The sequence below is a fragment of the Zalophus californianus genome, chromosome 9, assembly GCF_009762305.2.
Source record: "Zalophus californianus isolate mZalCal1 chromosome 9, mZalCal1.pri.v2, whole genome shotgun sequence".
NCBI lineage: Eukaryota > Metazoa > Chordata > Mammalia > Carnivora > Otariidae > Zalophus > Zalophus californianus.
In genome coordinates, this window is record NC_045603.1 from 98,130,233 (window position 1) to 98,153,757 (window position 23,525).

A 23,525-nucleotide genomic window follows, 5' to 3' on the forward strand; every position below is an offset into this window, starting at 1 on the left:
GAGTCAGAGAGAACGGCAGGTTGGTTGGAGGGATCCTCATCTACTCACAGTTGAACACCAGCAACTCCACCTCTTGCTTCTTGCCCTCTACCTCACAGAAGTAAACCCCTGAGTCTGCTGCTTCAAGATCCTTGATGATCAGAGGAAAGGATCCTTGGTCCCACAGGTTTTTTTTCGATTCGACGCGATGCTTCAGCTTGGAGGCACCTGGGAGCAGAAACCATATGGAGGAGGTTGGGGTAGCCTGAAGGCATGGCATCCCTCGGGAGGGCAAAGCCCACAACTCTTCTGATCTCGGTCCCTAACTTCCTGCAGAATCTGCCCCGAGTCAGAAAACCCGAGACTGGTGAGGCCGTCCCATCACACTCACGTAACTGGCCAGGACAATATCTTGTTAATCCGAAATAAAGTAATATCCTTATTTCAAGAGCACCAACTCCTACAGGGCCCAATACTTGACACGCATCATCTCAAGTGATCTTCACAACAATTCCAGGAAGTAGGTACTGTTTGGCCTGTTTTGCAGATTATGTAGTTGCCCCGCCTTGTACTTACGCACTGGTGGCAGGAACATAAATGAGTACGATTTCTTTGGAAGGTAATTTACAATATCTACCAGAATTACAAATGCACATACAAAAGTACCTGTCCACCAAGAAAGACTGGGTCAAGTAAATTATAGTTCGCCCCTTCAGTGCAATGCTGTACGAGAAGAAGGAAGCTATCTACTGAATGGAAGAATAGCTAAGAAACATCATTAACTAAACAAAGCAAAATATTAGACAGGCTACCATTTGTCTACAAAGGAGGGAGAAATTTATCTTTATCTATCTCTCTGCAGATGCCGTGTATAGGAACACAGGTTTCCAGAAGTAAACAGAAGAACATGGTAACTTGGGTTGCCCCCGGGACAAGCGTGGGAGGGGGCTTCTCACGACATACCCTTTCCTACCTTTTGGATTTGACTCCAGTAAGTGGCGGAGTCAGGATTAAAATCCAGGCCTGTTAGGTATACTAGCAACACTGTGTCTGGAAGGTTCCTCAGGCGGGGCCATGTGGCCTCCTCCGGTCTCCTCCCTTTGTACCTAACCACCATCACCAGGAGGAAGTTCTTCTCTTTAGCTAATCACTTTCTGGGTGTGGCGGCAGCCCCAGAATTCCTGTAGAGGGAGGGCTTTAAAGGCTAATCTTACACAGCAAATGCACAATTTTTAGTTAAAATACGTATTTGGAGGGATGAGGCGAAGGTGGCTGAGAGCAAAACCCCACCCTCAATCCCTTGGGCTCCGCTTCCGTTCCCCCTGAGCAGTCACAGACCCTCTCCCTGTTTTCTCCTCGGTGCGGGAGTCTGGGGCTCATGCTGGCCGAGCATTCTCCCCCATCTCCTGCTGCCCCCACTCCCCAGGCTCATCCTCCGTGGGAGACCTTTCCAGATGAGCTGTGACCCTGGGCTCTCCCTCAGCACTGCCCCAAGGGCCCTGTACTTGACTCTGGGAGTCCCTGCCCTCTGGCTCTTTCCCTGGCTCTGCACTTCGTGTAGCTCCCCTGTGGCTCGGAAATCCTGTTGCATTCTTTTCACAACTTACCAAGCTTCTTAGACTAGTAGTCCCCTCAGGTTCTACCCCCTTTTCTACCTTTTTGGTCCTCTCCTCCTTCGTGAGCACCATTTCCTTTTCTTCATCTTGGGCTCTTGCTCTGAAGACTGCATTTAAGTGTTACCCAGACTCTGTCTCACGGTCTCTTCCCCATTTCCACAGACATTCTAAATCCCAGGGCAACGCGTGTCAGCGCTGTGAACGACTCCCAAATTGATATTCCCGGCCTCAACCTCTCTCCTCAGTTCCGGGCCCACATTTCCAATGGCCCAAGGCATAACTTTATCTGAAAACCCTGCCATCCCCCAAAACTCACCGGGTTGAAAATGAAGTGGGTCACCCTTTTCCTAAAATAACTTCCTCCTTGCTTTCCTTTTCCTCTTCTGGGCCCTGTCACTTGGGCAGGCTGTCACATACTTTGTAGAAGAGATCGCAAGGTGGTGCAAGAGGTCTAAGAGTAGGTGTGAGTCTGGGATAAATCGTGGAGAAGACCCGTGTTGCACCAAGCCTTAAAAGAAGAATAGGCAGTGCGCCAGAACGAAGGGGGAGGAATGAGCACATCCAGGAAGTGGAAAGGCTCCAGGAGAGCAGTATAAGCAACCACCTCAAAGCAATGAGGAAACCACGAGGGTGTCTAGGTTTCCAGCTGGGAAGCTGGGGGAAGTGATGGCCAGGTGGTGAATGTCCAGCAGAGGCTTCTGGGCCGGGTCCGATGGACTAGAGGTGACATGTACAAGGCATTGCTTTGGAAGTCAGTACCGAAGCAGGTGGAAGAGAAATCAAAGTAGGAGGGACCAGGAACAGAGAGAATTGCCCAGAAGCTTCCTCTGTAATCCAGGTGGGGGAGTTCTGTGGTCAGGGCTAATGACAGTGCCATTCTCACAGGAACAAAGAAGATTGTTAAATAACAAAAATTCAACTGAATTGTAGGGATCTAATTGGCCTTATTAATGGATTCATGAATTGGGCAGCATCCTATCTAGCAAGTAAAGGGGAGCTCTGAAGGGCTACAGAGAAGGAAAGTGTTTGTTTGGTTGTTTGTTTTAAGGTATTTATTTATTTATTTGAGAGAGAGAGAGGGAGAGCCTGGAGGGGGGAGGGGCAGAGGGACGAGCAGACTCCCTGCTGAGTGCAGAGCTCAACACAGGGCTGGATCCCAGGACCCTGAGATCATGACCTGAGCCGAAGGCAGATGCTTAAGCTTAACTGACTGAGCCACTCAGGTACCCCAGAAAAGGAAAGGTTATTAAAGGTAGAGAGGAAGTGGAGAAAAGGAAATTATTAGGAAAGACTCCATTGTTTTAAGCAAGATCACCCTCCTAAGGGAACCAAAAGGGGTCCATCAGTAAATTTTCTAGTGCTGACCAGGAAATTCCCATGTTGACTAGTTAAAGGTCACATTTCTGGGGGTTGAAACTGCAGTTAGGTTTTAAGTTAGTAAAGGTATTAAGTCTTGGTTTACTGACTTGGGGCCTTAGCCTAAGTGACACCATTTTTGGCCTGTCACTTTCATTTTAATAAGATGAAACAGAAAAACATTTTCAAAGGAAGGAATGGTCATCATGGGTGACTGATGGGAAACCAGGGATTGAAGCAGAGGAAAAAAAAAAAAAATCCTGACTCTGGTTCAGAAACTGGGGGAGTCACGAGAGAGAAACTACCCTCATCAGAGATCAGGAAACTGAGAAAGCAAGCTGTTCTGGAGGAAAGTCAAATCCTAAAACAGAACAAAAGCGCTGATACAAAAGAGAATTTTTAGAAAGGAGCACATTGGGAGCACATTGGGGGCACCTGGGTGGCTCGGTCGTTAAACGTCTGCCTTCGGCTCAGGTCATGATCCCAGGGTCCTGGGATCGAGCCCCACATCGGGCTCCCTGCTCTGGGGAAGCCTGCTTCTCCCTCTCCCACTCCCCCTGCTTGTGTTCCCTCTCTCGCTGCGTCTCTCTCTGTCAAATAAATAAATAAATAAAATCTTAAAAAAAAATAGAAAGGAGCACATTGTTTCAACCTCACAGGCAATCAAAAAAATGCAAATTAAAACAAAGATATATTTTTCAACTATCAAATTAGCTAAAAAAAGAAAAAGAAAGAAGGAAAGAGAAGTGTTAAATAATGCTATTCAGTGCCGGTAAGGGTACTACTAGTGGAAAAGGCACCGTCAGCTAGACTTAGTGTAAACGGAGGGAACCTTTCTGGAAGCAGTCTTGCAGCATATACTATCTATTATTTAAAGTTTATATCCTTAATTTCATTTCTAGAATGTTATCCTTAATACAATAATTTAAAAATGCAAACCAAAATGTAGATACAAAAATAATAGTGTTGTTAATAGGGTACAACATTAGACAAAAAGATAATGTCTGTATATTACAGTACATTAATTTGATGGGATATTAGGTTGGCACCAAAATAACCCAAATAATTTTGTTTTCTTTCTTCCTATTTAACCCATCCCCCTACCCACCACCCCTCTGGTAACCATCAGTTTGTTCTCTATAATTAAGAGTCTGTTTCTTGATTTGTCTTTCTTATTTTTTCCCCTTTGCTGGTTTGTTTTGCTTCCTAAATTCCACCTATGAGTGAATTCATGTGGTCTTTGTCTTTCTCTAACTGATTTATTTCGCTTAACATTATACTCTGTAGCTCCATCCATGTTGTTGCAAATGGCCAGATTTCATTCTTTTTTATGGCTGAATAATATTCCAGTGTGTGTGTGTGTGTGTGTGTGTGTGTGTGTGTGTGTGTGTGTGTGTGTGTGTTTACACCACATCCTCTTTACACCACATCATCTATGGGTGGACACTTGGGCTGCTTCCATATCTTGGCTACTGTAAATAATGCTGCTATATACATAGGGGTGTGAGTAAATACCTAGGAGAGCAATTCCTGGGCCATAGGGTAGTTCTATTTTTAATTTTTTGAGAAACCTCCATACTGTTTTCCCCAGTGTCTGCACCAGTTGCATTCCCACTAACAGTGCAAGAGGGTTCCTTTTCCTCCATATCCTCACCAACACTGGTTGTTTCTTGTGTTTTTGATGTCTGACTTAGCCATTCTGACAGGTATGAGGTGATAACTCACTGTAGTTTTGATTTGCATTGATTTGCATTTCCCTGATGATGAGTGATGTCAAGCATCTTTTCATATGCCTGTTGGCATATCTGTATATCTTCTTCAGAGAAATGTCTGTTCACGTCTTTTGTCCCTTTTTAGAAAGAATTATCTGTGTTTTGGGTGTTGAGTTCTATCAGTTCTTTATATATTTTGGATACTAACCCTTAATCGGATATGTCATTTGCAAATACCTTCTCCCATTCCGTAGGTTGCCTTTTAGTTTTGTTGATTGTTTCCTTCACTGTGCAGAAACTTTTTATTTTGATGTAGTCCCAATGGTTTAATTTTGTTTTTATTTCCCTTGCCCCAGGAGACATTTTTGAAAGAATTTGCTACAGCTGATGTCAAAGAAGTTACTGCCTGTGCTCTCTTCTAGGATTTTTATGGTTTCAGGTCTCACATTTAGGTCTTCAAGCCATTTTGAGTTTACTTTTGTGTATGGTACAAGAAAGTGGTCCAGTGTCATTCTTCTGCATGTTGCTGTCCAGTTTACCAGCACCGTTTTTTGAAGAGACTTTTTCCCATTGGATATTCTTGCCTTCTTTGTCAAAGACCAGTAGACCATATGTGAGTTTATTTCTGGGTTTTCTATTCTGTTCTATTGATCTATGTGTCTATTTTTATGCCAGTATCATACTGTTTTGATTACTAATGCTTTGTAATATAACTTGAAGTCTGGAATTGTGATGCCTCTGGCTTTGGTTTTCTTTTTCAAGGTGCTTTGGCTATTCAAGGTCTTTCATGGTCCCATACAAATTTTAGGATTGTTTGTTCTAGTTCTGTGAAAACTGCTGTTGGTATTTTGATAGGGATTGCCTTAAATCTGCAGATTGCTCTGGGTAGTATAGACATTTTACCAATATTTGTTCTTCCCATCCGTGAGTATGGAATGTTTTTCCATTTCTTTGTGTCATCTTCAATTTCTTTATCAGTGGTTTATGTTTTTCAGAGTACAGGTCTTTCACCACTTTGGTTAGGTTTATTCCTAGGTATCATTATTTTGGGGGCAATTACATTAAAACAATTTTTAATGAAATGAAAAATATTCATAATAACACATTTTAAAAGTTGCATTGGAGTAGTCTTTACTTTTTAGTTTTGAATTACAAAATTTATACAGACTCAGCACTTCCCTTTTCCTTTGCCTACCCTTCTAATATTACTGTAGATAGTTTGGTGTGGATTCCTCTATACTTTTTTCTTTGCTCATGCAAACATATATTCACACACATTGAATTTTTAAATTAGAATGGGATTATTCTGGGGTGCCCGGGTGGCTCAGTTGGTTAAGCATCCGATTCTTGGTTTCAGCTCAGGTCATGATCACATGGGTCATGGGACTGAGCCCCGCATTGGGCTCCATGCTCAACAGGGAGTCACTTGAAGATTCTCTCCCTCTGCCCCCTCCCCCCACTTTCTCTCTCTCTCAAATAAATAAATAAATCTTTAAAATGGGATTATAGGGGTGCCTGGGTGGCTCAGTCATTAAACATCTGCCTTCGGCTCTGGTCATGATCCCAGGGTCCTGGGATCCAGACCCACATCGGGCTCCCTGCTTGGCGGGAAGCCTGCTTCTCCCTCTCCCACTCCCCCTGCTTGTGTTCCCTCTCTCGCTGTGTCTCTCTCTGTCAAATAAATGAATAATCTTTGGGCGCCTGGGTGGCTCAGTTGGTTGGGCAACTGCCTTCGGCTCAGGTCATGATCCTGGAGTCCCGGGATCAAGTCCCGCATTGTGCTTCCTGCTCATTGGGGAGTCTGCTTCTCCCTCTGACCCTGCTCTCTCTCTCTCTCTCAAATAAATAAAGTAAAATCTTAAAAAAAATAATCTTTAAAAAATGGGATTATATTAACATACACTTACTCTTTCCACTTAAAATATGCTAGACATCCTTCTAAGCATATACACGTGGAGCCTCTTCATTTTTTTTGTTTGTTTTATTTTGATATTATGAGAGCTAATCTTTTTATTCTCTTGATTTTCTAAATATAAGAAATAATAGGGAAATCTTGAGTACCCTTTACCTAGGTCACCCCAGTGGTAACAGCTTGCAAAATTGTAGAATATCACAACTGGGATTTTGGCACTGACACAGTCAAGATACAGAACATTTCCAACACCACAAGGATGTTGCCCTTTTCTATAGCCATATCTCCTTCCTCCCAGACCCTTCCCTCCCACACCCCTCCCTCCCTTAACCTCTGGTAATCACTAATCTGTTCTCCATTTCTGTAATCTGTCATTTCAAGAATGTTATATAAATAAAATTATACAGTATCTTACCTTTTGGGATTGACTTTTTTTTTCAGGTTGCCGTATATATCTATAGTTCATTCTTTTTACTGCTGAAAAGTATTCCATGGTATAGGGATAGCCAGTCATCCACTGAAGGACATTTGGGTTGTTCCTACTTATTGGCTTTTATGAGTAAATCTGCTATAAACAATTGTATACAAATTTCTGGGTCAACATAAATCTTCATTTCATTTCTCTGGGATAAATGCCTAGGAGTGCATTTGCAGGGTTGTTGCATGTTTGGTTTTTAAGAAACTGCCAAACTTTTTTTCCAGAATGGCTGTACCATTATATACTCCCACCAAAAATGCCAGAGTAAACCAGTTTCTCTTCATCTTCACCAGCATTTAGTATTGTTACTATTTTTTTTATCTTGGCCATTCTGATATGTGTGTAATGATATCTCATTGTGGTGCTGATTTGCATTTCCCTAATGACTAAAGATGTTGAACATCTTTTCATGTGCTTTTTGCCATCTCTATATCCTCTGTGGTAGAATATCTGTTCATATCTTTTGCCCATTTTCTAATTGGATTGGGGTTTTGTTTTTTGGGGGGGTTGGTATTGAGTTTTGAGAGTTGTTTATATATTCTAGGTACTAGTCCTTTGTTGGATAGGTAGTTTGCATGTATTTTCTTACATTTTCTAAATTGTCTTCTCCTCTTTCTAGTAGACTTCTGCAGAGCAAAGTTTTTAATTTTGGTGAAGACCAATTTATGTATGTTTCCTTTTAGGGATTGTGCTTTTGGTATCAAGTTTAAGAACTCTGCCCAGTCTAGGTCCTGAAAATTCTCTCGTATGGGTTATAATTTTACACTGAAGTTCATAGTCCACTTTGAGTTAGTTTTTAAATAAGGTGTGAGACTTAGGTCAATGGTTTGTTGTTGCTGATGATCGCTTTTACCTACAGATGTCCAATTATTCTAGCACCATTTATTGAAAAGGCTATCTTTCCCTCAATGCACCATTGTAAAAAAAAAAAAAAAAGTCTGTTGGACATATTTTGAGGATCTATTAATGGGTCCTCTATTTTGCTCCATTGATCTGTGTCTAACCCCTCCACCAATACCACACAGATTTGATTAGACTAATTATATAATAAGTCTTGGAAGCAGATAGACTGAGTTCTCCTACTTTATTCTCCTTTTTCAAAATTGGTTTAGTTCTTTGAGTTCTTAGGCTTTCCCTAAACATTTTTTTTTTTTAAAGATTTTATTTATTTGACAGAGAGAGACAGCGAGAGCAGGAACACAAGCAGGGAGAGTGGGAGAGGGAGAAGCAGGCTTCCCGCGGAGCAGGGAGCCCGACGTGGGGCTCGATCCCAGGACCCTGGGATCATGACCTGAGCCGAAGGCAGACGCTTAACGACTGAGCCACCCAGGTGCCCTCCCTAAAAATTTTTGAATAATCTTATTTATATCTACAAAAAAAAAATCTTGCTGGGACTTTGATAGGAATTGTGTTAAACCTGTATATCAAGTTGGGAACTGACAACTTTACAATATTGAGTCTTCCACTTATAAACATGGAATGTCCTCCATTTATTTAGATCTTCTCTGACTACTTTCATCAGTATTGTGTAGTTTTTAGCACACAAATCCTGTGCATGTTTGTTACATTATTACCTAAGTATTTTTTTGAGCATTTGTAAATGGCATTATCTTTTTAATTTCTGTATGTACATATTCATTGCTAGGATATATGAAAACAATAGATTTTTGTATGTTTCTCTTATCTTCTGTAACCTCACTAAACTCACAAATTGATTCTAAGAGGTTTTTAAAAATATAGAATCTTTAAGATTTTCTAAATAAATAATCATGTCCTTTGCAAATAGGAACAGTTCTACTTCTTCTTTCCTAATCAGTATTTCTTTTGTATCCTTTTCTTGCCTTATTGCACTGGGTAGGGGTTGCAGTACTATGTTGAATACAGGCAGTAAAGCAGATATCTTTGCTCTGTTCCTGATCTTAAGGGAAAGCATTCAGTCTTTCATTATTAAGCATGTTAGTTGTAAGATTTTTTTTAGATGCTTTTTAAACTTTCACTCAATTTGGGGCACCTGAGTGGTTCAGTTGGTTAAGCATCTGACTCTTGATTTTGGCTCAGGTCATGATCTCAGGGTTGTGCGATCGAGCCCTGCATTGGGCTCCACTCTGTGCATGGAGCCTGCTTAAGATTCTCTCTCTCTCCCTCTCCCTCTGCCCCTCTCCACCCCCTCCCTGCTCTCTAAAAAGTAAATAAATAAAATCTTTAAAAAAATTTTTTTCGCTCAATTTGATGTACTTTTTCTCTTGAGACTTCATTGTTGACCCACAGAATACTGAAAAGTTGTTTTCAAGTGTATGGAGATTTTCCTGTTATATTTCTGTTATTGATTTCTGGTTTGATTCCATGTGGTCAGAGAACACACTGCACAATTTCAATTATTTTAAATTTGTTGAGGTTTAGGGTGCCTGGGTTGTTCTGTCAGTTAAGCGTCTGCCTTCAGCTCAAGTCATGAGCCTGGAGTCCCAAGATTGAGCCCCACATTGGGCTCCCTGCTCAGTGGGGAGTCTGTTTCTCCCTCTGCTCCTCACCCCACTCATGCACTCTCTCTCAAATAAATGAATAAAATCTTTAAAAAAAATTTGTTGAGGTTTGTTTTATGGCTCAAGATATGGACCATCTTGGTATATGTTCTGTGGACATTTGAAAAGGATGAGCATTCTGCTGCTGTAGGGTAGAGTGTTCTATAAACGTCAATTAGATCCTGTTGATTGATGGTGTTGTTGAGTTCTTCTATACCTTTGCTGATTTTCTGTGTAGTTGTTTTGTCAATTGTTGGGAGAGGGGTGTTGAAGACTCTAACTATAATGTGGATTTGTCTATTTTTCCTTTTAGTTCTATCAGTTTTCCTTCACGTATTTTGCGGACCTGGTGTTTGGTGCATACCTATTTAGGATTACTACATCTTCTTGAGGGATTAACATCGTCATTATTATATAATGTCCTTATCTGACTCTGCTAGTTTTTTTGTTCTAACATTGACTTTATCTGATATTAATATATCCATTCTTGCTTTCCGTTGATTAATGCTTGCATGGCATACCTCTTATCCATCCTTTTACTTGTCAACCTTCCTGTGTCATTATATTTGAAGTGAGTTTCTTATAGACAACATATTGTTGGGTTTTGCTTTTTAATCTACTCTGTCAAATATTTAGACCATTGACATTTAATGTAATTATTGATAAGTTAGAACTTAAGTCTGCTTGTTCTGTTTTTTTTTTTTTAAAGATTTTATTTATTTATTTATTTGACAGAGAGAGACACAGCGAGAGAGGGAACACAAGCAGGGGGAGTGGGAGAGGGAGAAGCAGGCTTCCCACAGAGCAGGGCACCCGATGCAGGGTTCGATCCCAGGAGCCTGGGACCATGACCTGAGCCGAAGGCAGATGCTTAACGACTAAGCCACCCAGGCGCCCCATGCTTGTTCTGTTTTCTGTTTTCTTTTTCCTATCTTTCTATGGGTTACTTAAACGTCCTTTTTTTAAATTTTTTTTAAAGATTTTATTTATTTATTTGACAGAGAGAGATAGCAAGAGCAGGAACACAAGCTGGGGGAGTGGGAGAGGGAGAAGCAGACTTTCCGCCAAACAGGGAGCCCAATGTGGGACTCGATCCCAGGACCCTGGGATCATGACCCGAGCTGAAGGCAGACGCTTAATGACTGAGCCACCCAGGCGCCCTAAGTTTTATTTTTATTTAAGTAATCTCTACACCCAATGTGGGGCTTGAACTCACGACCCTGAGATCAAGAATCACATGCTCTTCTGACTGAGCCAGACAGGCGCCCCTTGAACATCTTTTGGTAACACATTTTTTTAGAATAGTTTTAGATTTACAGAAATATTATGAAAATCTTAGAGTTTCCAAATACTCTATACCAAATTTCTCCTCTTATTAACATCTTACATTAGTATTGAACATTTGTTATAAGTAATAAATCAATATTAACACATTGTTATTAACTAGTCCATACTTTACTCAGATTTCCTTAGTTTTTATCTAATGTCCCTTTTTCACCCCAAGATCCCGTCTAGGAGACCATATTACATTCAGTTGTCATGTCTCCTTTGGCTCTCCTTGGCTGTGACAGTTTTCAGACTTTCCTTGTTTTTGATGACTTTGACATTTTTGAGGAATACTGGTCAGTTATTTTGTAGAATGTCTCTCTACTGGGGGGGATTAGTCTAATGTTTTTCTCTCGATTAGACTGGGTTTATGGGTCTGAGGGGGGGAAGATCACAGAGATAAAGTGCCACTGTCATTGCATATCAAGGGTACATACTATCCACATGACTTATGAGTGTTGTTGATTTTGATCACTTCGGCTTTCTCCACTGTAAAGTTATTCTTACTCCCCTTTCCATGCTGTACTCTTTGGAAATTAATAACTATGCACAACCCACACTTAAGGAGTGAGGAGTTATGCTCCACCTCCTTGAGAGGAAGTTATCTACATAAATTATTTGGAATTCTTCTACATAGGAGATTTGTCTCTTTTCCCCATTTATTTATTTATTCACTCAGTTATTATATCAGTATGGACTCATAGATATTTATTTTATACTTTGGGATGTAAACATTTTTAAATGTGTTTTAGAATCCATTTTATTTTACCTGTGGTAATTTTGAGTGTATCTCTTTGTACATTTTTAGGGATTACTGTAGGTACTACATTATATGTATATATAACCTATCATAGTCTACTTTTGTTATCATTTTACCTTACCTGCCTTTACATTCTTTTAACCTCCCCACTTATTATTTTATTTTATTTTAAAGATTTTATTTATTTATTTGAGAGACAGAGAGAGCACAATTGGGGGACAGAGGGAGAGGGAGAAGCAGACTCCCCACCCAACAGGGAGCCTGACACAGAGCCCCATCCAAGACCCTGAAACCACGACCTGAGCCAAAGGCAGATGCTACTGACTGAGCCACCCAGGTGCCCCTAATGTCCCCATTTATAATTAGTTGTCTTAAATATTTCCCCTATGTACATTTAGAAACACAGATAATGTTTTCACTTTTTTTAAAGATTTTATTTATTTATTTATTTGAGAGAGAGAATGAGAGAGAGAGAGCATGAGAGGGGGGAGGGTCAGAGGGAGAAGCAGACTACCCACTGAGCAGGGAGCCCGATGTGGGACTCGGTCCCGGGACTCCAGGATCATGACCTGAGCCAAAGGCAGTCACTCAACCAACTGAGCCACCCAGGCGCTCGATAATGTTTTCATTTTTGCTTTAACTGTCAAACATAATTTAGAAAACTCAAGAGGAAAAGGAAAGCCTAATATATTTATCCATATATTTGTTTACTTTGTTCTTTCTTCCTGATATTCTCAGATTCCTTTTTCATTATTTCCTTTCTGTTTAAGGAACTTGCTTGAGCCATTCTTTTGGGGTAGGTCTGCTGGCAACAAATTCTTGGTTTTCTTTCATCTGAAAGTGTCTTGACTTCTTCATTCCCAAGGATATTTTCTCTGGGTATAGAATTCTGGGTTTACTATTCTCTTCTTTTAGTATTTGAATAATATCATGTCACTTTCTTCAGACTTGCATGGTTTCTGATGAGAAATCTGCTGTCATTTAAAATGTTACCCTGTGGGTAAGGTAGTCAGTTTTCTCTAGTTGTTTTGAAGATTTTTTCTTTAGTTCTTTAGTTCTCAGAAGTTTAATTATGATAGGTCTTGATAGGGATTTCCTTAGGTTTATCCTGCTTAAGGTTTGCTCAGCTTCTTGAATCTATAAACTAATATCTTACCAAATCTGGGACATTTTTAGCCATTATTTTTTCAAGTATTTTTTCAGCCCCATTTTCCCCCCTCTCCTTCTGGGACTCCATTGACACAGATACTAGATCTTTTGTTATAGTCCCACAGGTCCCAAGGCTTTGTTCGTTTTTTTCCAGTTGATTTTCTCTCTGTTGTTCAGATTGCATAATTTCTATTATTCTATTTTGCAATTCACTGGTTTTTTTCCTCTGTCCTTTTCATTTTGTTGTTGAGTCCACCCCCTGATCTTTGTACTTTGGTTATTATATTTTTCAGTTCTAAAATGTCCATGTGTGGGCGCCTGGGTGGCTCAGTTGGTTAAGCGACTGCCTTCGGCTCAGGTCATGATCCTGGAGTCCCCGGATCGAGTCCCGCATCAGCTCCCTGCTCAGCGGGGAGTCTGCTTCTCCCTCTGACCCTCTTCCTTCTCGTGCTCCTATCTCTCATTCTCTCTCTCAAATAAATAAATAAAATCTTTAAAAAAAAATTTCCATGTGTTTTTTTTAATTATATCTTTTACGCTTTTGCTGAGTTTTTTCCATTTTGTTCATTTGTTTCAAGTATGTTTGTAATTGCTTGCTGAAGGATTTTTTACTGTGGCTTCTTTAAAATCTTTGTCACACAATTCTTTTTTTTTTAAGATTTTATTTATTTGACAGAGAGAGAGACACAGTGAGAGAGGGAACACAAGCAGGCAGAGGGAGAGGGAGAAGCAGGCTCCCCCCTGAGCAAGGACCTGACGCGAGGCTCGATCCCAAGACCTGGAGATCATGACCTGAGCAGAAGGCAGACGCTTAATGAGTGAGCCACCCAGGCACTCCTGTCGCATAATTCTAACATCTCTTTCATCTCAGTGTGGGCATGCACTGATTTTTTTCATCCAGCTTGAGATCTTCCTGGTTTGGGGTATCATGAATGATTTTTTTAAAAATAGCTTTATTTTTTTAAGTTTATTTTTTTAGTAATCTCTACACCCAATGCAGGACTTGAATCCATGGTCCTGAGATCAAGAGTCACATGCTCCTCTGACTGAGCCAGTCAGGTGCCCTTCATGAATGATTTTTTATTGGAACCTGGACATTTGAATGTTATGTAATGAGATTTTGGATCTTATTTAAGCTCTCTATTTTAACTGGCTTTCTTTGACATCACTCTGACAAGGGAAGAGAGTGGCGCCATCTTACTACTGCCAGGTAGGGATAGAAATCTAGGTTCCCCTCTCATTCTACATTGCTGCTAGAAGGGGATGCTCCCTATAACTGGACAGGGGTAGAAGTTCCAGCTCCTCACATGGTCTCCATAAACCCTATGGTGGCAGCTTTGTTATTGCTGAGTGATGGTGAAAGTCTTGACTCTCCACTAGACCTCCTCTGACAACCACCCAGCAAGGATGGGCGCCTCATGACTGCTGGGTGGGGGTGGAAATCCAGGCTTCTTATGTGACCTTTACAGACAAGGCAGTGGGTTGAGAACCCTTGCCAATGGCTGATGGGAATCAATGGCCCAGATTTCTACTGGGGCCGGTGGGGGTATTGGGGTACCTCATTACAACCTCAGGAGGGTGGAAGTTTAGGCTCCCCACTCAGCCTTTTCTGGCATGGGAAGGAGCCACTGTTTTTCTTCTGGTATTTGACAGGAGTAGAGCAGTTATTATCTAAAAGTATTTTGTCTTTCCAGGTTTCTCCTTTCCTGGTCCTTCAGCTAGAGAGAGCAGGCTTTTTGTTGAGTCTTATTTTTGTCTGTGTCCATTGAGGTTTCCAAGTTGCTGACTTCTTTAGCTCCAAGACTGGGATATACAAGGCAAAAGAAAACTCACCACTATATTGTTCCTCTGACCCTGGGGTCCCTACCAGTCTGCAATTTTCAGAGTCTTCTTATGTTAGTTCTATATGTAATGTCCAGGGTTTTCTGTTGTACTTAATGTGCTTGGCAAAAAAGTATGTTACTACGGATTGAATTGTGTGCCCCCCCCAAATTCATAAGTTGTAGCTCTAACACGCAATGTGATGGTATTTGGAAATGGGGTCTTTGAAAGATAATTAGATTTAGATTTAGATGAGGTCACAAGGTCCTCATGATGGAATTTGTGCCCTTATAAGAAGAGACACCAGAGAGCTTGCTTCTTCTCTGTCTCTGCCATGTGAGGACACAGCAAGAAGGCACTGCCCATAGGCCAGGAAGACAGTTCCCTCCAGAACCCAACAGTGTTGATACCCTAATCTTGAACTTCTCACCTACAGTACTATGAAAACATAAATTTCCATTGTTTGAGCCACCTAGTTTATGGTATTTTGTTATGGCAGCCCAAGCTGACTAATATATATGTCTACTCCGTTTTCCTGAAAGCCCTCATTTTTTTTTTATTATTCAATTCTTTCCTCACTAACAGATACTGAGGTTGAATTTTATTCTTGTATAGTATAAGCAATGCTTACAACATCCTTGCACAGATATCATGAAATATTCACAATTTTATTTCTGTCAAGTAAATTTTCCAGAGTAGCTATTACTACATAAAAGAGTTATAATTTTGTTTTTGTTAAACTTTGGCAGATTACTTTTATTTTATTATTTTTTAAAGATTTTATTTATTTATTTGACAGAGAGAGACACAGCGAGAGAGTGAACACAAGCAGGGGGAGTGGGAGAGGGAGAAGCAGACTCCGTGCTGAGCAGGGAGCCCGATGCGGGGCTCAATCCCAGGACCCTGGGATCATGACCTGAGCCGAAGGCAGATGCTTAATGACTGAGCCACCCACGCACCCCTGGCAGATTACTTTTAAAAATTAGTCTAATAATTAATTGTCTCATCATGATAAAATGTCACGAGGGAGTAAGATAAAAGGTAATACAGCATGATATCATCTATGTAAAAATATATACAGTATATTTTCCACACTAAACAAAGCCTGGAAGGAAATAAATCAAAATGTTAACAGAGGATAGCTCTGAATGGTGGAAGTATGCATGCACTTGATTTTCTTCCTTATTCATTTTTGCATTTGCCAAATATTCTGTAATGAGTATGTAATACTTTTTAAATCTGGAGAAAAAACAGTAACGCCAATAAAATCTGCATAAAGGAAGTAATGTATTGGAAGGTGCAAATTAATATATAGTCAAATCTTATAGCAGGTGCCATTGGAGAAAAATTTGTATAGCAGAAAGATATCTAAAGATGAAGCTGAACTGGCCCACCAATTTCACTTCTAGGAATTTATCTTACAAAGACATTTGCATATATGTCCAGAGATACACAGTTTGATTCACCGTTTGTGATAGCAATAAACTGAAAACAGCCTAAGTGTGCGACAATATGGGTTACTCAAATAAATCATGGTATAATTATGAAAAAGAACTATGTAGTCACTGAGAAGAAATGAGGTAGAAATACAGACAGATATAGATATATAAACACACACATATGAATATAGAACAACCTTCAAAATATCTGTCTAATTTAAAAGAAAGAAAGCAAGGTTAGAACCACTATCTGAATGTCTCTATTGTTTTCCACTGTATTATATCCCCAGCGCCAAATGTAGAACATTACCTGGCACTTGTAAGCACTCAATATATATATATATATACATATGTACATACATATATATGATGAATTTATTATTTTATGTAAAAAAAGAGGGGACTGTATACATATATGCAGAGATCATCTCTTGAAGGAAACACAATAACTGGTTAAAAGTTGCCTCTGGGGAAGGTAACTGAGAAACGGGATCAACAGTAGAGGAAGATTTATTATCACTTATTAAAAATGAGACAACAGGCCCGAAATGGAGTCACTTATGCTAATCCCCACATCTGCAAACCAAGACTCTCTTAGGAATGTAATCTTTAACCAGACAGTCTGGAATTACTTGGTCATCACTAGTGAGGAAGTCTGCCTGATATACCCTTTCTGTCCCCCTTAGGAAGGTGACCTTGCCTGAAATGTGCACTCTTTGCTAATAAACTTTCCTGCCGCCTCTTTGCCTTTAAAACCTTTCATTTTCTACAGCTCCTTGGAACCCCTTTCTATTTGCTGGATAGGATGCTGCCCAATTCATGAATCACTGAATAAAGCCAATTAGATCTTCAAATTTACTGAATTGAATTTTGTTTTTTCACAGATTTGGCAGCAGTGGTGGGATTGAAGGAAACTTCTGACAGCATTCAGGGACAATGAGAAACACAGGCTTCGTACTTGTGAACCCTTTTGAGTTCTCTGTATTTCTCACCATTTCCAAAGGCCATGGGTAAGTCCCTCTTGGTTCTGAGTTCCACACTCTTTGCATCAAGCTCCTGATCTAAGTAGCTTTCCATTCAGTTCCTCATTTGTCTGGAATCACTAGTTCCATGTTGGGAACTGGTGGTAATTTGGACCACAGTTCACCATTTGATTGGAAAACCCAGTCCTTGGTTCCATCCCCAGATTCCAAACTGGGAACTGCTAGCAATTTAGTCTGCAATTCTGCATTTACTTGGAATTTCCCTAGATTCCACTATAGTAACTGCTATTTGGAATCAGCCCACAGTCCTAATTTTGGGGGGTTTGCTAGTACAATCCTTTCTCCAAACCCCGGTTTCACATTTGGGAATTGCTGGTGGTACACAGCAATGTGTACTTGGCCAAGCCACAGTAATATCTCTCGGTTACTGCTGGTATATTAAGATGCAGATGTTTGGTTTGTTTTGTGTAGATAAAGGCTACTGCTACTCAGAAGTAGCTGCAAAATTGTTGGGCACAGGTTGAGCACTTAAAAGTTGTCAGAGCAGGGGCGCCTGGGTGGCTCAGTTGGTTAAGCGACTGCCTTCAGCTCAGGTCATGATCCTGGAGTCCCGGGATCGAGTCCTGCATCGGGCTCCCTGCTCAGCAAGGAGCCTGCTTCTCCCTCTAACCCTCCCCCCCTCTCATGTACTCTCTCTCTCTCATTCTCATTCTCTCAAATAAATAAATAAATCTTTAAAAAAATTTTAAAAGTTGTCAGAGCAGTTGCCACCTAACCTAAAGACTCCCGTGTCAGTATAAGTTGGTCATGGTATGGTTTAGGTTGACATTAGGTCACCCACCAATCTCAAGATTGAGCTACACTGTAAAAGATCACACAATTCTCAACCCAGCATCACATCCCCTTTAGGCTCAAGAGACCCAAAGGCTTAGCTTAAAAGATAAATAAATAACGATAAAGATGGGATCCTTAAATTCTAAAAAGTTAAGCATGTCACCTTCTAGCACACATGCTCATTTGTCTAATCTTAGGTTGTTTTTAATAAGATTTGGTCATATTCATAGATATTTATGGCTTCTGGACCATAGGATGTTCACTCTCACCCCCTTTATTCAACATAGTATTGAAAGTCCAAGCCACAGCAATTAGACAACAGAAAGAAATAAAAGGCATCTAAATTGGTAAGGAAGAAGTAAAACTATACACAGATGGATGACATGATACTATATATAGAAAACCCTAAAAACTCCACCAAAAGACACTAGAACTGATAAATGAATTCAGTAAAGCTGTAGGATACAAAATCAATGTACAGAAATCTATTGCATTCCTATACACTAATAAAGCAGCAGAAAATGAAGTTAAGAAAACAATCCCATTTACAATTGCACCAAAACCAATACAATATCTAGGAATAAACTTAACCAAAGAGGTGAAAGACCTGTACTCTGAAAGCTATAAAACACTGATGAAATAAAATTCAAGATGATGCAAAGAAATGGAAAGACATTCCATGCTCATGGATTGGAAGAACAAATATTAAAATGTCTATACTAGGGCACCTGGCTGGCTCAGTCGGGAGAGCATGAAACTCTTGATCCTGGGGTCATGAGTTCAAGTCCCACGGTGGGTATAGAGATTACTTAAAAATAATAAAATTACAACAAAAAAAAATTTTAAATAAAATAAAATGTCTATACCACCCAAAGCAATCTATAGATTTAATGCAATCCCTATCGAAATACCAACAGCAATATTTATGGAGCTAGAACAAACAATCCTAAAATTTGTATGAAACCACAAAAGACCTCAAATAGCCAAAGGAATCTTGAAGGAGAGAAACAAAACTGGAGGTAACACAATTCCAGATTTCAAGTTATATTACAAAGTGGTAGTAATTATAACAGAATGGCATAAAAATAGACACATAGATCAATAGAATAGAACAGAAAACCCAGAAATAAACTGTAATTATATCATCAATTAGGTGGCTCAGTCACTTGAGCACCTGCCTTTGGCTCAGGTCATGATCCCAGGGTCCTGGGATTGAGTCCCACATCAGGCTCCTTGCTCAGCAGAGAGCCTGCTTCTCCCTCTGCCTGCAGCTCCCCCTGCTTATGCTCTCTCTCTCTGACAAATAAATAAATAATTTTTTTTTAAAAAGAAGACCTAAATGTGAGACTTGAAACCATAAAAACCCTTCCCCCCCAAAATTTTAATTTAAATTCTAGTTAGTTAACGTATAGTATAATATTGATTTCAGGAGTAGAATTTAGTGATTCATCACTTATATATAACTCCCAGTACTCATCATAACAAGTGCTCTCCTTAATACCCATCACCCATTTAGTCCATCTCCCACCCATCATGAAACCATAAAAATCCTTGAAGAAAGCACAGTCAGTAATCTCTCTGACATTGGCCATAGCAACATATTTTTTAGAGACGTCTCTTGAGGCAAGGGAAATAAAAGCAAAAATAAACTATTGGGACTACATCAAAATAAAAAGCTTCTGCACAGCGAAGAAACAATTAACAAAACTAAAAGGCAACCTACAGAATGGGAGAAGGTATTTACAAAGGACATATTCCGATAAAGGATTAGTCTCCAAAATATTTAAAAAACTGATACAACTCAACACCCAAAAAAACAAATACTCCAGTTAAAAAATGGGCAAAAGACATGAACAGACATTTCTCCGAAGAAGACATACAGTTGGCCAACAGACACATGAAAAGATGCTCGACATCACTCATCATCAGGGAAATGCAAATCAATGCAATTCAAAACTACAATGTGTTATCACTTCCCCCGCCTCAGAATGGCTAAGTCAAACATCAAAAACACAAGAAACAACCAGTGTTGGTGAGGATGTGGAGGAAAAGGAACCCTCTTGCACTGTTAGTGGGAATGCAACTGGTGCAGACACTGGGGAAAACAGTATGGAGGTTTCTCAAAAAATTAAAAATAGAGCTACCTTATGGCCCAAGAATTGCACTCCTAGGTATTTACCCAAAAAATACAAGAACACGGGGTGCCTGGCTGGCTCAGTTAGAAGGCCATGTGACTCTTGATCTCAGGGTCATGAGTTAGAGCCCCATGTTGGGTGTAGAGATTACTAAAAAAATAAATACAACTTTAAAAAAATACAAGAACACTCAAAGGAATACATTCACCCCTATGTTTATTGCAGCATTCTTTAGAGTAGCCAAGATACGGAAGCAGCCCAAGTGTCCATCAATAGATGAATGGATAAAGAAGAGGTGGTGTACATATAATGGAATACTACTGAGCCACAAAAAAAAGAATGAAATCTTGCCATTTGTAACAACATGGATGGAGCTAGAGAGTATTATGCTAAGCAAAATAAGTCAGTCAGAGAAAGGCAAACACCATATGATCTCACTCATATGTGGAATTTAACAAACAAAACAAGCAAAGGAAAAAAGAGAGAGAGAGAGAAACCAAGAAGTAGGCTCTTAACTGTAGAGAACAAACTGATGGTTACCAGAAGGGAGGGGTTGGGGGAACAGAGGAAATAGGGGATGGGGATTAAAGAGTGCACTTATCATGATGAAAAAAAAAAGGTTTCAAAATTCCAAAATACCTTCATTAAAAGACGCATTGCCAAAAAGCAAATGAAAAATTAAAGACACAGCGGTACCTAAAACAAAACACTGTGAGACTGACGTACTCCACTGCTCCCCTCTGTCCTTCGTTTGACTACTCGTTCTAGTAATCTTCCGCCTGAATTGTCTTTCCACTCTGAAAAGACTACAAGACCGTAAACAAAAGTCTGCCAAACGAGTGACCTTACAGACACACCCATACTATCCTCAAAAGAGAGCCCCTATCTGGACCCCTCCCAGAGTTGATGGGACTCCATGGGATTTTTTGGTAAACTGCTATGTTATTCCCTTCAAGCAGTCAAGGGAAAACTAAAATTAAAGCTAATGGAAAATTTTGCCAAATTCTGGTAGACACCCGAGCTGCATACAGATGGGATCCTGGAAAAACTGGCAGAACCCAGCTCAAGGTGAAAACTCCTACCAGAGTCAGCTTTTCTGTGTCTCTGACCGTAGTACCAAGTAGAGAGAGAAAATAAAATATCTTTTGCACCCTCTTTGTGGCTACCTCTTGAGTCCAAGAATATTTACTGTTTGTCTCAGGTGAACACTGACAAGATATTTAAAAGGATTTCTGGGGTGCCTGGGTGGATCAGATGGTTAAGCGTCTGCCTTCGGCTCAGGTCATGACCCCAGGGTCCTAGGATCGAGTCCCGCATCAGGCTCTCTGCTCAGCAGGGAGTCTGCTTCTCCCTCTGCCTCTGCCTGCCGCTCTGCCTACTTGTGCTCTCTCTCTCTCTCTCTCTCTCTGTCAAATAAATAAAATCTTAAAAAAAAAAAAAAGAAATGTAGTAAAAATGAAACCAAATGCTTTTCGGGTTCACATGATCTGAGGTAATCTTTAGTAATTAAAAGCTAGTTTACATTTGTTGGTTTAATTAAAATAGATATGTCTTTAGAATTATCAACATTAAAAACAATGCAGACGGGGCGCCTGGGTGGCTCAGTCAGTTAAGTGTTTGCCTTCAGCTCAGGTCATGGTCTCAGAGTCCTGGGATAGAGCCCCGCGTGGGGAGAGGGGGGCTCCCATGCTCATCAGGGAGTCTGCTTCTCCCTCTCCCTCTCCCCGCTCATTCTCTCTCAAATAAATAAATAAAATCTTTTTAAAAAATTTTAATAAAAACAATGCAGACACACAACGTTTATTCTACCTGGGGTTACTAGTCAAGTAAGTTCCTGTTATCTTTGTTAAAAAACTTCTCCACAAGAAAAAATAACTTGGTATGATGAAATTTGTATAATTAATCTAAAAATAATTGTTGAGAACAAGTAAATTAAATAGATATAAGTGAGATGAAAGTTTTTAGGTGAATTTTTGATGGTTCCCCCAAATCTTTTTAGTAGCCTGAAAGCTTAAAGTTTTGCTAAGTTAAACGATGGATAGTCTAAATATCTGGATCATTTCTAAATAAGTTAAAATACTGAAACATTAATTACTGAACATAGGTTTATCTACTTTGGGCTTCCTTTTATAGAGGAACTAAAGATATTTACATCTGTTAGTAAACCATGTTTTGTGCCACATTAAAAAAATTACTATGAGAAAGCATATGTTTTGGGGCGCCTGGGTGGCTTAGTCGGTTAAGTGTCTGGCTTCAGCTCAGGTCATGAACTCAGGGTCCTGGGATTGAGCCCCAGGTTGGGCTCCCTGCTAAGTGGGGAGTCTGTTTCTCCCTCTCTCTCTGCCCCTCCCCCCGGCTTACGTGCTCTCTCTCTCTCTCAAATAAATAAATAAAATCTTTATTTAAAAAAAGAAAGCATATGTTTCTAGAAGTTATAAAATGTATTTATATGTCTGCCAAGCCACAGAATGCTAATGCAGTTGCTCACTTCATAGTTTCTGCTAGAAATTAAAGGTTTCTAGGGGCTAAAAAAAAGTCTAATATATGTAATTTAAACTACTTGAAATAATAAGGGAAACATTCTCCATATGCAAGGAAAGTAGGATGTGAGTTTTTGGTAAAAGAAGGTATGGTAGGGGCACCTGGGTGGCTCAGTCAGTTAAGCATCTGACTCTTGATCTCAGCTCAGGTCTTTTTTTTTTTTTTTTTTTAAGATTTTATTTATTTATTGGACAGAGAGAGACAGCGAGAGCAGGAACACAAGCAGGGGGAGTGGGAGAGGGAGAAGCAGGCTTCCCGCCGAGCAGGGAGCCCGATGTGGGACTCGATCCCAGGACCCTGGGATCATGACCCGAGCCGAAGGCAGACGCTCAACGACTGAGCCACCCAGGCGCCCTCAGCTCAGGTCTTGATCTCAGGGTCGTGAGTTCAGGCCCCGTGACTTAAAAAAAAAAAAAAGTATGGTAAAAGAAAAATGGAAATGCTTTTTTTGGTTGAGGAAAAAAAATTTTGTCCTAAAGTGAGGCTCCAGTTATCATTTTAAAATATTGTGTTTTGGGGCGCCTGGGTGGCTCAGTCAGTTGAGCGTCTGGCTTTTGATTTCAGCTCATGATCTCAGATTGAGCCCAGCTCTGCACTGAGTGTGGAGCCTGCTTGGGGTTCTCTCTCTCCCTCTCCCTCTGCCTCTCTGCCCTTGCTCATGCTCTCTCTCTCAAAAAAGTAAAATGAAATGAAATGAAATAAAATGTTGTGTTTCACAGAAATAACCAAATTTCCTTGTCAATTTCATTATAATGAACTTTCATCACATCTTTTTTTTCTTTCATCAGATCTTTAACACATTTTTTTTTAAAGTCTTTTGTCACTTATAGACAGTTCATGTATTACTCCGATGCTTTTGCAAAAGTCCCTACAAAAGTGCTTCATCAAGAAGATTCATTGAGGGCACCTGGGGGGCTCAGTTGAAGCGTCTGCCTTCAGCTCAGGTCATGATCTCAGGGTCCTGG

General features: G+C 40.2%; 1 protein-coding gene across 2 annotated transcripts in view; it reads right to left on the reverse strand.

Moving 5' to 3' along the window:
- The window catches only part of CD4 (CD4 molecule), a 45,127-nt gene that overhangs the window by 5,813 nt on the left and 15,789 nt on the right, over positions 1-23,525 (reverse strand). For both annotated transcript variants that reach the window (XM_027593656.2, XM_027593655.2), the window contains one exon: positions 49-207. In XM_027593656.2, coding sequence (XP_027449457.1) covers positions 49-207 — 159 coding nt within the window. The remainder of the gene's footprint in view (positions 1-48; positions 208-23,525) is intronic.